At 34.5% G+C, this 17,044-nt stretch overlaps 1 protein-coding gene across 3 annotated transcripts in view; it reads right to left on the bottom strand.

Annotated features, from left to right (window-relative positions):
- Window positions 1-17,044, bottom strand: part of jupb (junction plakoglobin b) — a 142,664-nt gene that overhangs the window by 5,307 nt on the left and 120,313 nt on the right. For all 3 annotated transcript variants that reach the window (XM_051136655.1, XM_051136654.1, XM_051136656.1), the window contains exons 10-14: window positions 6,276-6,428; window positions 5,956-6,075; window positions 5,307-5,457; window positions 2,942-3,063; window positions 1,283-1,325 (exon numbers count right to left, since the gene is read on the bottom strand). In XM_051136655.1, the coding sequence (XP_050992612.1) occupies window positions 1,283-1,325; window positions 2,942-3,063; window positions 5,307-5,457; window positions 5,956-6,075; window positions 6,276-6,428 (589 nt within the window). The remainder of the gene's footprint in view (window positions 1-1,282; window positions 1,326-2,941; window positions 3,064-5,306; window positions 5,458-5,955; window positions 6,076-6,275; window positions 6,429-17,044) is intronic.

Here is a 17,044-nt window from a genome sequence, read left to right as displayed (position 1 = left end):
AAGTGTTACCATATTATTGTTATTAGTATTAATACATTTATTTATTCACTGAATATCACATTTGCTGCTTTTTATAAAAAACTATGCTGCAAGGTCATGCATTCTTACTAATGATATGTACAGAAGTAAAGCAGAGCGCCTGAAACTCCTCTAACCGTGGTAAAATCAGTGTACGCAGTGTGCACAGCATTATTGCCTTAATTAATCACTTTGTTGATGGTTACAACTTCAAGCAGGGGGAAAAAAAGAATAAAAACATGCAAAATACTTCCAGCAGTTTCACATAATGAAGGACCCTTGACATTGATCAAAGGCTGGTTAATGAAATGTAAGTGACCGAGGGGGATTTCAGACGAACAAATTCAATGAATCCAATTGCCACACTTGTTAATACACCAACATCCAGACAGAAACACACACACCCCTGAGGCCAGAGCAGAAACGCCTGAAGGATCAAGTAGAAAAACACCCTCGTCCTCCAAAATCTTATGTCATATTTGTAACAATACATGGAAAATGTTTGTTTTATACAAGACAAAATATTATAGTTGTCTTGGACTTGCAGGAACAAAATATTCTTAGTCTGAAGTGAAAATGTCAAGTTTAAACTTATAAAGTCAGACATATGGTGATGTGCTGTTTTTTTATTATTTATCTAATGAGTACTATAATTAATTATTTAATCATTCCATTAAACCTCTTCATTATTCATCATAAAATAATTATTTCTCATTCTGAATTAGTTTATAGTCTATTGCTACCGTAACATAATTTAAAGATTAATTTTTCTGTTCCATTGTTTTTTGTTCTATTTTTACAAATTGTGGGTTGTCCTTCAGGTATTTTAAGGCTGAAGAGTATCAGTTCATAAAATATTCGAACAACAGGATCAAACAGGTTGATATGGTTTCAGTGGGTTGTTTTTTATTTCCAATTTCGACAAGCGAGTGAACAGCACGTCGCATACTTAATGTTCCCCCTCTGAGGAACACAGCATTCTGTCAGTTTGCGGGACGGACTGACAACAATGCAATCAAAGTGCACTTGCGCTTGATAAATGTGAATTCAATGACTGTCTCTCTTTATCTTTTCGTCTTTGACCCCTCTCTCACACGCATACGCACGCCATAACTCATTTGTCATGTGGCATTTTATTTTAATGCTCTTCGGTCTAATGCAGCGAGATGTGCCGGATAAATAGGCAATTTGTGGCGGTGTTGCGTACTAAAGCAGAAGGATAGTGCGTGAATGTGCTGGGCTGTCGATTGTGCTCTCAGCTCACCATCTGGTATATATCCAGGGTCGAGTGGCATGGCGGCGTGTGCCTGAAAAAATAAGAATGCAAACACATTCATTAAAATTTCCTTTCATAACGAACAGAAACATCATAGATACCACTAAAATTACAAGAAGTAACAAAATATGTTACTTGAGCAGCAAATCAGCATATTAGAATAATTTTTGAAGGATCATGTGACACTGAAGACTGGAGTAATGATGCTGAAAATTCAGCTTTGCATCACAGGAATAAATTACATTTTAAAATATATTAACATAGAAAACAGGTATTTGAAATGGTAATAATATTTGACAATATTGCTGTTTTTACTGTATTTTTCATGAATAAAGGTCTTGTGAGCAAAAATCTTGCTCTGTCATGTGTTTGCTTTACCATATTCAGCCTTGTATACAGTAGATTAGTGTACAGCAGTTTAACCAAATTCAGATTTTACTCTTGTTGTTTCAAACCTGACTTACTGACTTCTTTTAAACACCAAAAGGAAAACTTTAACAGAATGTCTGAGCTGCATATCCATACAATGAAAGTGAATGAGGATTGGGCATATCAAGCTCCAAATAAGCCAAAAAAGAAGCACGAAAGCATCATAAAGGCGATTCATATCACTCATGCAACATACATTACCAGTCAAACGTTTCTGAACAGTAAGATTTTTAATGTTTTTCACCAAGCCTGCATTTTTTTTGATCCAAAGTACAGAAAATGTTGAAATATTTTACTATTTAAAATAACCATTTTCTATTTTAATATATTTTAAAATGTAATTTATTCCTGTGATTTCAAACCTGAATTTTTAGCATCATTACTCCAGTCACATGATCCTTCAGAAATCATCCTAATATTTTGATTTGCTGCTCAAAAAAATGTATTATTATTATTATGTTGAGAACAAATGAGTAGAATTTTTTCAGGTTTCTTTGATGTATAGAAAGTTCAGAAGAATAGCATTTATCTGAAACAGCTATCTTTTGTAACACTATAAATGTCTTTATCATCACTTTTGATCAATTTAAACCTTCTTTGCTAAATAAAAGTATTAATTAAATTTTTCTGTACTTTTAACCAAATAAATGCAGGCTTGGTATGCAGAAGAGACTTCTTTAAAAGACATTAAAAATCTTCCTGTTCAAAAACTTTTGACAAATTTAAGTTGCCCGACTGCTGTGGTCACCATTCACTTTTATTTGGACATAGATAGATAGATAGATAGATAGATAGATAGATAGATAGATAGATAGATAGATAGATATTTGCATTTACAATTATTTGCAATATTATACAATGGCCCCACAAAGTATTTCAAACCTTCTGGACACAAGTCACACACAGGAACATTTAAATGTCACTGAGTTAGAAAAATACAACCGTTTGCTATATAAGAAACTGACACCGAAACATTAAATTATTGAAAGCAAATGCAAACTCTGTTTCACTTCATTGTTGAATTACCAATTGGGTTTGCATTAACTTTCAATAATTGAAAGGTCTGTCGTCAGTTATGCCATATCAATGTAATTATTCCATTGCGATTGCTAAAAATTGACACCGCATGCATAACTCGAAATGATCTCATTAATAATAATGTGCACTAATCTGAGAGTGTACCAGAGTGCTGTGTGACTCCTGAATAAATATATTCACCATTTCCCATGCTGCCGGGTCATGTTTGAAGAGCGAATGAGTGAGCTCCACCGACACGCGCTTCCTGTAGTCTGAACTTTTATCCTCAGAGATGCGGAAAAGAACGGCCGCAGCATAGGTGGCTGAGGAAGAGACAATAATTACAACCAGATATTTTGATTATTAATATTTTATATGATAACTGTTTACATATTATAATTATTATTATACATAATGGAATTTACATAATACAGGAAACACTGAATTACTAAATAAAATAAAATAAATATGTCAGTCAAATGGCCTTCTTATATATAAACAGACTGTTCTCACCCAGATTAGGCTATACTATTACCCAAATGCATTCCTGAAAGTGAAAATTTCAGCTTGTGAGACTAAAAGCCATTTAACACGTTACGTGATAAAGTAAGTGTCGAGCTGATGCTTCGCTTGCGAACTTGTGGTCTCTTGTGTGTTTTGCTTCTTTTCTATACTGCCGCGTGGCACCAAAGTCAACGCAACGACAAGCTGCATGTCTGACAGTGTTTGTCTACCACAGACTGTCATTGTCAGTATCGGCGGTTTATGAAAACTCCTGGTATGATACTGTAAACAGAAGAACTCAGAGTTGCCAGTTTTCTGTATCAGCTTACTTCCACTGGGAGTGTGATGCAAAATCAGTGAGAAGGCTTGTACGGTTTCAAATGGTTGTACAAACTATGATCTGTCCAATGGCATATGGCTCTTTTCTGTGCTTTAACAAGATGGACTGACACTTATGCAATTAGTCACAAGGTATGGCAAGCTGTTTTAACATTTAATTCTTAAAATGTACTAGTATCCATTTTATTGCTATTTTCTTTTTTTTTTTAGCTACTAGTATCTATTCCATTGTGTCCCAGCACTGGGGATGCACAAGTTAGAGAGACTAGTATCTATTCCATTAAGTACTACTACTTATTCTTTAAGTACTTACGACTTTTTAAAGATACTAACACTTATTCATTTGATACTAGTTGTTATTTATTGGACATTAGCAATTATTTCAATAGTGACAAGTACCTATAATACTGTTACTAATAACACATTTCAAATTTTTACCATTGACCATCTGTCCATATCTGTTATAACAGTGACTAGCATCTTTTTAAATATTACTAGTAAGTATTTAGTAGATACTAATACTTATTCATTAAACATTATCACTTTTTATTAGATACCAGCTCCTATTTAGTAGATACTAGTTGAGGTAGCATATCTAATACCAATTGCTCGCATTAAATAATTAAGTACTAGTGTCTAAAAATAGGTACTAGTACCCAATGACATATATATATTAACTATTATTATCCAATGATTTATGAATGAATTTAATAGTATAAGTACTAGAATCTAATAATAACTACGGGTATCTAATGACTAGGTACTAGTATCTAATAATAGCTACTAGTATCTATAAATAAGTACTAGTATCCAATGATAACTATTAGTATAATTTAATAGTATAAGTACTAGTATCTAATAATAATTACTAGCATCTAATAATAACTAAAAGTATCTGTTTGCTAGCTATTAGTATTTAATCAATAAGTACAAGTATCTAGTATAAGAACTATTATCTAATAAGTACTAGTATCTGTTTAATAGGTTTTAGTATTTAATTAATAAGTACTAGTATCTAGTATGAATATTAGTAACTAATAAGAACTACTGGTATCTAATGACTAGGTACTAGTATCTAATAATAGCTACTAGTTTCTATGAATAAGTACTAGTATCCAGTAATAATTACTAGAATCTTTTAAGTACTAGTATCTATTAAATAGGTATTAGTATTTAATGATTAAGTACTAGTATCTAGTATAAGTACTAGTATCTTATAATAACTACGGGTACCTAATGACTAGGTACTAGTATCTAATAATAGCTACTAGTATCTATGAATAATTACTAGTATCCAATATTAACTACCAGTATCTATTTATAATTACGATAATCTAATAAGAACTACTTGTATCTAATAATAAGTACTAATATCTGTTTAATAGGTATTAGTATTTAATGCATAAGTACTAGCATCTAGTATAAGTACTAGTTTTTATCTAATAGGTACTATTTAATAAATAAGTTCTAGGATTAAATAATAACTACTGTATCTAATAAATAAATTTCAGTATCTAATAATAACTGCTAGTATCTAATGAATAAGTACTAGTATCTAATAATAACTACTAGTACCTAGCTAACAAATTAGTACTAGTAAGTAATGGAAAATATACTAGTAGCTAAAAAAAAAGTACTACTTACATGAAAATAGATACGTTCTAGACATTAAATGTTAAAATAGCTTGCCATAATGAGGTGTGGCATTAAGACTTTTTCTCACCAATCCCCTCATTGGGAGAGTGCAGGAGCTCCATTAGAGGTGCAGATGCTCCTTCTGCATCGATCATCTCAGCAGACTGCTTATCCAGAGCCAGTTCACACAAAACACCGGCGGACACGCGCTTTATGTTCTCCACATATGAGTACAGAAGCTAACAGGAAAGAGGGCATCAAAGAATGAAAGGGGTTATACACACAAAAAAAACTCAGCTCTGTTGTTTCACTAATGCTTTATTAATACCTTCACTGCAAGGCTGTACTTTCTAAACAATCTTGCACTTTTTATGTAATTAGTGACAATACTAACAGTTTATTTTTTTAATCAAGTTGTGGCTCTAAATATAAATGATATCATCTCATAGTTATGCTTTCAAAAAAGCCTCTTAAGAATTGTATTTTTTCTCTTATTTTTCTTAGTAGCTTGTAGCATAGCTAATTACTTTCTCAAAAGAGTAACCTGACTGTGCTTTAATAGAAAGCTTTAAATGTAGCTTTGCTGACGCTGATAGCGCAATATGTAAACACAGTCAAGCACGCACATACAAACAGCAGCCAGTCGCCCTGCAGTCATTGCCCGCAACACCCACACATCACAACACACACAGATGAACCGCTTTCACTGCCAGGACTGCCATAAGTTGGTTCAGTACTTGCACAAACAGAGGAATGGTCTGCATGCTGGCGATCTCCCCTCGGTTGATGGGATCTCTGGCCAGTATATGCAAAGCGCCCGTACAGCCTTCCACGATCTCCTCCATTCGCACGCCATCCTGTGAACAAAAAAGTGTGAAAGTGAGAAGAAAACATTAACTCTAATGCTAAAGGGACCTGGTCTATGCCAAATGCTGGAACCTTGATGCTAATTGGATTGTATTTTGACCTCCCTTTGAGAGCTTCAGCCTATATGCGAGGGTGAAAAAAAAAGATATATGAAAAATCCATGCATAGGTATAAAAAGCTCCAAACGCACCTGATAGGTCTGTTGGGCCCCTGAGCCATGTCTCTGAGTTTCCTGATGAGCTTTCAGCAGCAGGTTGACCAGTCGAGGGATTGTCCCAGATTCTCTCAGAGGCGCCTGATTGGCCGGACACAGCGCCAAGTTACGAATCAAACCCACTGTGGCCTACAATGTCCAAAAATGCATATAATTAACTACTGTTCAGAACATTTTCATCTGTTTGTTTGCATTTTCTTATTGCTTTTTTACACTCACAAATGGATTAATGCAATGGTTTCCAAAAGTAAATACTGTAAAAAAAAAAAAAACCCAGCAACTTTGTTTTGTTTAATTTTAATGTAATTTCAACAAACAAACAAGCAAACAAACAAATAAATAAATAGATCAAGTATTTTGGTTTTACAGTTTACATTATCTTTAGCTGATGAAAATAAATAAAGGAAACCAAAATTGAAAAAAACCCAAAACAAAACAAACAAACAAACAAACAAACAAACAAGCACAAAAAACACACAGTTTAATATACAAACAAACAAACAAACAAACAATAAATGAGATAAAATAGATCAGATCATTCGGCTTTGGAAGAATTTTATGTGAAATACAATGAGTTCCTATTGAAATACACAATTTTGATAGCAAAATTAATAAAAAATTAAGAGTAAAAGTAAAAGTTTTATCTATTTCATTTGAATATCATTTAAATATAAATAAAATATCAATCTGTTTTGGAAAAATTTGATCGAGTTTATATTGAAATGCATATAATTTAAATTCCGTCTTTAGCATTTTTTTCTTAAAATGTTTAAAATAGAGAAAATAAATAAATTAAAACAAAAATAAATAAAACAAAATTTAAATAAAAAACTCATATCATTTAAATATATGCAAAATACCTAAAATAAATCAATCAATAAATAAATAGGTTTTGGAAGAATTTGATGTGAAATTTATATTGAAATACATGTCATTTAAATTTCATCTTTAGCTGATATTTTTTCTTAAAATGTTTAAAACAGAAAATAAATAAATGAAACCAGAATTTAAATAAAACAAAATTTAAATTAAAAAATCAGTTCACATATACAAACAAACAAACAAACAAACAAGCAAACAAAGAATAAATTAGATAAAATAGCTCATATAATTTGGCCATGAAAGAATTTGATGTAAAATTGAAATACTGAAATACTGAATTACTGAAACACTATTTTGATTGCAAAATTAATAAAAACTGCTCTAAATAAAGGTTTGATCCATTTAATTTGAATATCATTTAAATATAAATAAAATGAGTAAAAAAGGAAAATAAACAAATAAATATACATTTTGGTTTTGTAAGAATTTGATGTGAAATTTGATGAGTTTATACTAAAATACATAATTTAATTTTCATCTTTAACTGATGTTTTTCTTAAATGTTTATAACAGAGAAAATAAACAAATTAAACCAAAAATGAATAATAAGTTTCCATATACAAACATACAAGCAAACAATTAAGTAATAAATGATGTAAAATAGCTCAGATAATTTGGCTTTGAAAGAATTTGATGTGAAATTTGAGTTCATATTGAAATGCACAATTTTGATAGAAAAATTAACAATTGCTCTAAATAAAGTTTGACCCATTTAATTTGAATGTTATTTCCATATAAATAAAATGCCTAAAACAGAGAAATCAATTAATTCATTAATTAATGGGACAGATTAGCTCAGATAATCTGGTTATGGAAGAATCTGATGTGAAATTTGACAAGTTTATATTAAAGTTTATATATTAAATATCATATAAATATCAACTTTAGGTGATGCATTTAAAAAAAAGCCTAAAACAAAGTAACACATTGAAATAGAGTAACTTTATATTGGGTTTATATTGAGATGTGTGCTTTTGATTGTCTTTCTATCTTGGCAAAGAAATACCTGAAAAATCTGAGAAGCTAGGTATAAAAAGCAAGCAAATGCCTCTCCGGATTCAAACACTTGCCTTCCTATGAATCTTCTTGCGGCCTTTGAAAAAATAATTTGAAAAAGATCTCCTTTGTGATTTTTCTTTGTGATGGGTTTAGCTAAATTCTCTTAAACACAATGAACCGTGCCCCACTTTTGTAGCGCCGTACCTTTTCAAAAAGGCTTAATCTGAACCTAAACTCAATTGTTGTGAATTCATCATTGTGCAGCTCCATTGTAAGTCCATTCCTCAAAGCTTTCATCATTTTAACAAGTGACTCATTCTTGTAAATCCCAAAGTGCTGACTGTCGACTGAAACCCAGGCACGACGTCAACGTGACGGCAACCGAGCGATGGTACTTGCAGCAATAATGCTGTTTTAATTAAAAATTTGAGCTGAGTACTAAGTTTAGGTTGAGGTGTTTGATATAAGACTGAACGCAACCTCAAACGCTTATGGACGCATCAATGCACACGCGAGTCTATGTCGGTGAAATCACCTGTACATCACTCCACGATATAGTTCAGAGAAATGTCATGTATAATGTGAAGTGTTTGTCATTTTACTTCTGCCTAACCATCTGTGCACAAAAGGCCTTGTATAAATGCTTAATTTCATACGGCCTCCTTCATAACGCATCATTAGTCAACAACGTTCCTCTGCTGATTAGAGAATGCCGGCTGATAGAGCAGATCTCCGCAGGGTGGGACGACAAGCCATGTCAAGCGCTGAAAACGCCTCCGAATAAACATGATGCAATGCATTCCAGACATTGGGCTCTCATGTGTGTTACATTAGTGATCTGTCTTCTCCACTCCGACTGGGTGCAACCAAAGCCATCAGCCAAACTGGGAAGGTCCAACTGCAGTACAGAAGGTTTCCACGAATTTCATTTGTGAAACTACTGAACTGTTTTCTGGTTTCTACGTATGAGCCGTTCTAAAATAAATAGTTCTCATGTTCAAAGTTAGCAGTTACTAAATTTAGATAAATGCATAAAATCAGTCCATACCACTAAAAGAGTTAGGCTACAACTACAGTACGTTACTAGGGAAAATATTCATTTATTTGAATTATTGTTTATAAATGTAAAATTTCTTTTGAATATTGGTGTCTTTATTTGTGCCTTTATCATGCCGTTGTTGTTGCTAGTTTATAAAAGCAATACACAGTCCATATTGCTTTATTGCACTCAAAAATAGATGAATGTAAATTAGCTTCCAAAACAGCATTTGATGAAAAAAATGTCCTTTGTTATTTAAATATAATTTAACTGATGTTTTTTCCTCTAAAATTCATTTAAAGAAATAAATATTTAAGTAAAAATCAATAATAATAATAATTATAAGGTTTTATAAAAACTTTAAAATAAAGTTCCTATTGAGATACTTGACTTTTGACTGCAGTCTTAGTAAATCTTGGCAAATATGAACACAGTCTAACATACTGTTGAGAAAAATTTGAAAAATGCATATAATAACATTTTTGCAAATCTATTTGTCAGTGTACTTTTTTATTGCTTTCTTATGCTTACAAAATGGAATAATACAATGATTTAGTAAATAAATAATTACTGTAAATAAAACAAGTTTGCTTTGTTTCATTTGAATATCAAGTAAATAAATAAAACTATTTCAAGTAAAAAAGTTTTTAATAAGTTTAATCTGAATATAATTTACACATCCCATTTAGCTGATGTTTTTTTTTTTCTAAATAAATAAATCAATAAATAAATAATTTGGTTTTTCAAGAACTTGAGAAACCTACAATTAGTTTATACTGAGATGTGTGAGAAATTGTTATGAGAAGCAAGATGTGAACATCTCTATAAATCCCAAAATTTGCTTTGTTTCATTTACACATCAAATAAAAAAAAATAAATAAATAAATAAAAATAAATAAATACGTAATTAAATGAGAATGGGACACAATTGTTCTAGAATAGAACAGAATAAAAAATATAAATTACTCTAGTAAACAAGTAAAAAAAAAAAAGTTTAATTCGAATATGATTTAAACAGCACCTTTAGCTGATGCTTAAAATAAATAAATAAATAAATAAATGAGAATTGGATTGATTAATTCCGATATTTTGGTTTTGGACAACATTTTTTTGTGAAATTTGTTGAGTTTGATGAAATACATGGTTTTCATTGCAAAATAAATAAATATTACTAAAAGTAAAAAAAATAAATACAATAAAGCAAAAAAAAAATATGTTTAATTTAAATAGAATTTATACATCTCCTTCAGCTGATGTTTTTTCTTTTAATAAATAAATAAATACTTTGGTTTTTGAAGACCTTGATGATGAATCTAGTTAGTTCATGCTGAAATTGCTAAGAAAAATATGAGAAGCACGGCACAAAAACAAATTCCGACACAAAATCTCTCCAAATTCCAAAATGTGCTCTCTTATGAATCTTAATGCTTTTAATAAAAACACAATATTAAAAACACTTCATGCTTTTTTCTTAGTAAAATCTGTCTCTCATGGTTTACTGCATTATTTAAAGGTGTCCTCATTTTTTCCTCATTTAAAATGCTTTATAACTAAAAAAAAAAAGTTGAACAGTACTTTTGAAAAATGTGTCAAATTATGGACATGCATATGAGATGAAGTTATATCAGTAGTCTAATAAAAGCAATTTGATTTTTCGACAGACCTGTTGAGAACACATTAGCAGCTTCTCACTTCTCACATCATCTTGTTAATATACCTTTTATTGGAGACTTTCATTTAAGCAATACATTAATGCCTGGCTGCACTTCAACAACGGCAGTGAGAGAGAAAATGTAAAAACCCGGCGGTGTGAGGCTGTCAATACAAGTCTAAAAGCACTACTATATTGGTCAGCTCAACCTCAGCACAAACAAATCAGTGAGTGCACTACAGCGGAGAGCAACACACAAAACACCTGAGTACATAATCAATGCAAACGCTTATATTTTCAAGATTTCCTATTCAGCCAGGTTGATTTTGTTAGGAATCGCCGCATGCAGACTGTGAGTGAAAATAAAAGCCTGGCATTCTCGTTCTTCTGGATCGATACACACGTGCCGAACAGATCACGGCACACACACACACACACACACACACAGGTTTCTGCTTCAACGGTCTAATACGATTAAGCGGGAGATCATGCGTGCCGGGAGCCCGTGCCCATAGAGAGACAATCAGAGTCCGGCCCACCACAAATCAGAGAGCCGAGGACAGCCAATTACATCCGCCACGACCTTCCTGATTTCCCCAAGCTTCAAGGGCTTTGACTAGCATGGAGGCATCGAAAGATAAAAAAAAAAAAACAAAACAAAACGGTTGCTACACGTGATGTGCAACAGAAACGTGGCAGTTATTTTAGAAGTGCACAGGAAAACTGACCACTGGCAAAGTTTCATTTTAATACAGTATACAATTTTTCTATACAAATATCAAGGGCAAATGCTTAGGATATAATAGAGTGTCACATGATCCTTTAGAAATCATTCTAATATGCTGATTTGCTGCTCAAGAAACATTTCTTATTATTATCAGTGCTGAAAAACACTTAAAAAACAGGCTCTGACAAAAACTTTCTTTAAACTCTTTTAAATTATTTTATCTGCAAATTGGTTTTTGAAAATAACCGATAAAAATGCTTAATATCGGCCAGGCCGATAATCGGTCGACCCCTAGCTAAAAGTATTAATTTCTTAAAATAAAAAGTTTTACCTGGCATGAAGCTCAAAACTGATTTCTGGACCTTTTGTAACACCAAACCAGGGTATTATCATTAATTAAACATTCTGTGGATAAAAAAACTAATCAAAAATAATTAACATAAATAATTTTCATTCATTTATGCTGAAAAATTTTAAACCGATATATATGCCTTGCGTAAAAATGAAAATTAATGTCAAAATTAAGAATAACAAAGGCTCTGACAAAAACTCTCTTTAAATGCTTTTAAATTATTTTATTGGCAAAAAACTGAAAAAACAATACAGCAAAAATAATACCCTGAAAACTGATACGGATAACCATAAAAATGCTTAATTTCGGTGCCGATAATTGGTCAACCCCTAAAAAAAGCATTAATTTTCCAAAACAAACAAACAAACAAACTGTCACACAATCTGTGTATCATTCGTCCATTCATTTTTGATTTAATACTGATAGAAGAAACATGAGAAAGCGGCTCCTTTTTCGTTTTTTTTTTTTTTTTTTTTTTCCAGAAAAATGAAAAACAAGAATTCAGCTTGATTTTTAATTTTTCATTCAGGGGTGGAAAAATGAATAAACAGCTTGAATATCGATTTCTACAAGTGGGCGGAACAAAACGCCCCTTTCTGCTGAACGGTCAGCCGAAGATCAAACCATGCCCCCTTCAGTTCTTCCACAGTTTTGCTCAGAATAATGGTCCCCCGCTGCAGTTGAACGGATAATTAATGCGTTTATTGCAACTACTACATTTAATCTTTTTCTTGTCAAACAACCACACTAAACAAATAGCTTGACACAACCCATACCGGGGCAGAGCCTAGACAGGGCTTTCTTCTGTGTGCTATTCTGAATGTGCCAGGGGTGTGCAAAATAATTTGCTATAGCCTACCCTATTTTCTGGACTGTAAGTCACGCTTTTTTTTTTTATCATGAATCATGCTGTGATTTATTCCAAAGTAATTCATATAATCCATTTAATGTCAGATAATCTTAACGTAGACTGTTAAAAGTAGATGCGTCAGTTGTGTTATGGTTCATGTTTGTGGCATAGACCAGAAAGATGTTCAAGGAGACGAAAGCAGCGCATCTGTAGCTTTCTATATTTTTCGAAGGGATGAACTTTGCACTCATTTTGATTTTACACAAATTTTTTTTTTTTCTATTTCGAATGATGTCCTGCTCTTATCTGTTTGACTGTAAATCACAGAATATTAAGTTGTTTCTGCTGCTGAGGAAAGAAATTCAAGTCATGGTGCTGGCGCCTTGCGAGCTTACACAATCAGTGCACTGTTTATTATCAAAGTAAAACACCGTCAACTAAACATATTAAAAGTTGTTAAGCTTAATTAAAAGTGTCTGTTGTACGATAGCCTATAACCTAAAAGCATCGTCACTTGTATAGCTGCTGACTGTTATTTTACTTGCATATTATTACCTGACTGAAGAAGCCTTCACAAAAATATTTTAGCAGGTAAATCGCAAACAGGCTATAGAAACTTTGGACTGAATGAGAGATGCAAGTCCAATATATGTTAAAATATGTTGATATATATATATATATATATATATATATATATATGTTATTATGTTAAAATAAATGTTGTTTATAATGGCAATAATTTTAAATAGGCTAGCATATTTTTATTTTACATGGCTACTTATATATTTTTTTATTCTTGGTTGTTTTCTGAATACCATTCATTTAAGGATTAGCCATGAAGTGAGGTGAAGTAAATGTTAATGTTTATGTATACAATGACAGCGCAGAGAGAACGCACAACGACTTGCTCAGGAAGTTTAGTTGGCAGAGAAAATAAAACACATCAATTATTTGACAACAATTAATACCCAGTATTAATTAAATAAACTCAGCAAAAAGTTATGACTGCTGCGTATTTACACTTCACTACTGGTCTGCACTTGACAGGGTGCGTTTATCTGCTTAGAGTTTATTTAACTCATTGCAACTTGAACTGCATGAACTAAGGGTTAGGCCTACTCACCTTGTTATTTATTTATTTATTAATCAATGTATTTATTTGTTTATTTATTTGTTGGAAATAACTAAATAAATAAATAACTACATAACTAACTAACTAAATAAATGTCCTGCTTAATGGCAGAGAACCATGACTTTCACTTTTTTTGTAATGTGCCATCAAACCCTGCCAACTAATGCAAAGCGTAAGTAAATTTATGTCTACATAGAAGAAAGCCCTGTCTAGGCTCTGCCCCGGTATGGGTTGTGTCGAGCTTAGTGTCGTTTAGTGTGGTTGTTTGATGAGAAAAAGATTAAATGTAGTAGTTGCAATAAATGCATTAATTATCTGTTCAACTGCAGTGAAGGACTATTATTCTGAGCAAGACTGTGGAAGAACTAATGAGGGCATGGTTTGATCTTCGGTTGACCAATCAGTAGAAAGGGGCGTTTCGTTCTGCCCATGTATAGAAATTGAAAAATCAAGCTGAATTCTTGTTTTTTGTTTTTCTGGAAAAAATGAAAAATCGAAAAATGAGCCGTTTTCTCGTTTCTTCTTTCAATATCAAATCAAAAAACGAATGGACGAATCCCCTCATGTGCCCAAATATGGTTTTCCTGTTCCTGCCCTCAATATGTCATTATTAGTTAACCTTGTATCACTTGTCTTTATAAGTTGGTTTCAGTTCAGTGTTTGTGGTCCAGTCTCGTCTACGTGTATGTGTGTTCCTGCCCTGCGTGTGGATTTATCCGTTTGGAATATATTAAAGACTTCTGATTTTATTGACCTTCGTCTACCCGTGTTTACCCCGTGTTTTGTTTTTTCGTTTCGTTCAGTTAATTATTTATCAATTTTTTTGTTGTTATGGATGACCTTGCCATCCTCGTCCTCCTGCTGGAGCAGGGGGAATGCTCTCTCGAGGACCACACCACGGACTTTGTGTTTTTTGCTAACCTGACACATTCCCTGGACAGCTGCCCCTGCTTGTTTTATCAAGCTGGACTGAACACCGCCACACAAGCGCAGCTGTCTGGGGAAGGTCCTTGAGAGAGCCTCGCTACTCCCCCTTTGTGGAGTAGGTGCTGGTGTCCCGCCAATCTTCGCTGACCGTGGACTTCGCGGACAACTCCTGACCTAGAGCCCAGCCCGACATCACCCCGCAGCGCGAAGCGTCAGCCCGAGCCCAGTGTGACCGACGCGTCATTGCCGAGTGGAGCGACAGAGCTGAGGATCGCCCCAGAGCCTGAGCCCATCACGTCCGACCAGATGCGAGAGCCGGCAACATCGCACGCGACGGAGGAAGTCTCAGTGGAGCATGAGGAAGCCAAGGAAGGCCCTGCCCACTGCACCTCCGCTGGGGGTGAGCAAAAACTGGCACTAGGACAAATGGACCTGATAAACTTTGAGGATATATATGCAGACATGCCCCCTTTTATCCCACCATCATCAGAAGTATCAGTTTACCCTGAACCCTCTGTCTGCCCTGACCTGTCTGCCTGCCTGCCTGGATTTCCCACCCACCCTCCCTCTCTCTCTTGCCTCATCCACTTATCCCTGCCTCAGCCACGCCACCTCTGCTCACCTTCAGCCCACCATCTATGCGGTGACCATCTCCAGTGGTGGCTGGAGGATCCCTCGTCTCCGCCTCCAGCCTCCGAGTCCTGGACTCCTGCCTCGGCCCACCGAACCAGGCCGCTCCTGGCTCCCTCGTCTCCACCGTTGCCTGTTGACCCACCAGCTTCACTGGGCTCTTTCGTCCTTCCGGCTCCGCCTTGATTGGACGTCGACCCGCCATCGCCTCAGGACTCCAGTTCTCTGGCTGCGCCTCGTTGCTCCGTCCCCTTGGACTCCGCCTTGGCTCTCCGGATCCTCGGTGTCGCCTGGACTCGTCAGCTGTCCGTCTCCACCTCGGGTTCCACCTCCACTTGCTCCACCACTGTCGGTCAGCCCCCTGGAGTCGTCAGACCTTCCTCCACCATGGTTCCTCCCTCCGTCAGCTCTGCCATGGGCCGCCATCATGCGGCCTGGGTCTCGCCTGGCTCCTCCTGCTCCTGGTCCCTTCTGTCTCCACCCTGGCTCCTCTCTTCGTCTGATCCACCCTGGACCGTTCTGTCTCCACCCTGGCTCCTTCCTACGTCGTCACCAACATGGACTTTGTTTTTGTCCTCCTCTCGGGAGTCTGTCCTCTGCCAGAGCCTCCTCCTGCACTGACTTCCTGTTTCCATCCCATGTCCACTCTTTTTTTCCTACCTCCTAAGTCCCCTTCATCCATCCCTCCTTTTTTTGTTTTTTTTTCTATGGCGCGAAGTCAGGCCTTCCAGGAGGGGGGAGAACTGTCACACCCCTGTATTATTTATATTGGTTTTTCTCTCATGTGTCCATGTATGGGTTTCCTGTTCCTGCCCTCATTATGTCATTATTAGTTAACCTTGTATTACCTGTGTCTTAATTAAGTTCATTGTAATCACGTGTCTTTATAAGTTGGTTTCCGTTCAGTGTTTGTGGTCCGGTCTCGTCTATGTGTACGTGTGTTTCTGCCCTGCTTGTGGATTTACCTGTTCGGAATATATTAAAGACTTTTGATTTCACATGTAGTTGTGACACAAACAAACAAGAACTAACATGAAGCTCAAAACTGATATCTGGACTTTTTGCAACAACAAAGGTTATCATTAACTAAAAATTTTTGTTGATAAAAAAATTAAAATAACTAACATTAATAATATTCATTTAATTCATGCTGAAAAATAAAAATGCAAACTGAACTAAAACTATAACTGAAATTAAATAATATAAACTTACTTTAAAACACTTTAAAAACTTAAAATAGCAATATTTAACCCCCCCCCCAAATGACAAAAACATATAAGATGACTAAAAATTGAAAAGGAAAAACAAAAAAAAACTGAATGTACAAAAATAAAAGCTACTTTAAAATATTTAATAAATTACTAAAATAACACTGCACCAAACATAATTGCAACAATAATATACACATTTTTTGAAGCTGCCTGAACACTCCCCCTGTCCGCCATTTGCCCAAAAAAGTCATGCCCCAAATGCACACCATTGGTAGAGCCATAATATTCGCGTAAAGTTAAGTTCTACTCAACTTTATTGCATCACATCATCTCTGTTGCTCAACT

Source organism: Labeo rohita, chromosome 19 (genome assembly GCF_022985175.1).
Source record: "Labeo rohita strain BAU-BD-2019 chromosome 19, IGBB_LRoh.1.0, whole genome shotgun sequence".
In the NCBI taxonomy this organism is placed as follows: Eukaryota; Metazoa; Chordata; class Actinopteri; order Cypriniformes; family Cyprinidae; genus Labeo; species Labeo rohita.
The sequence above is the reverse complement of the archived record's forward strand: the minus strand, read 5'-3'. Positions and strand labels throughout refer to the sequence as shown.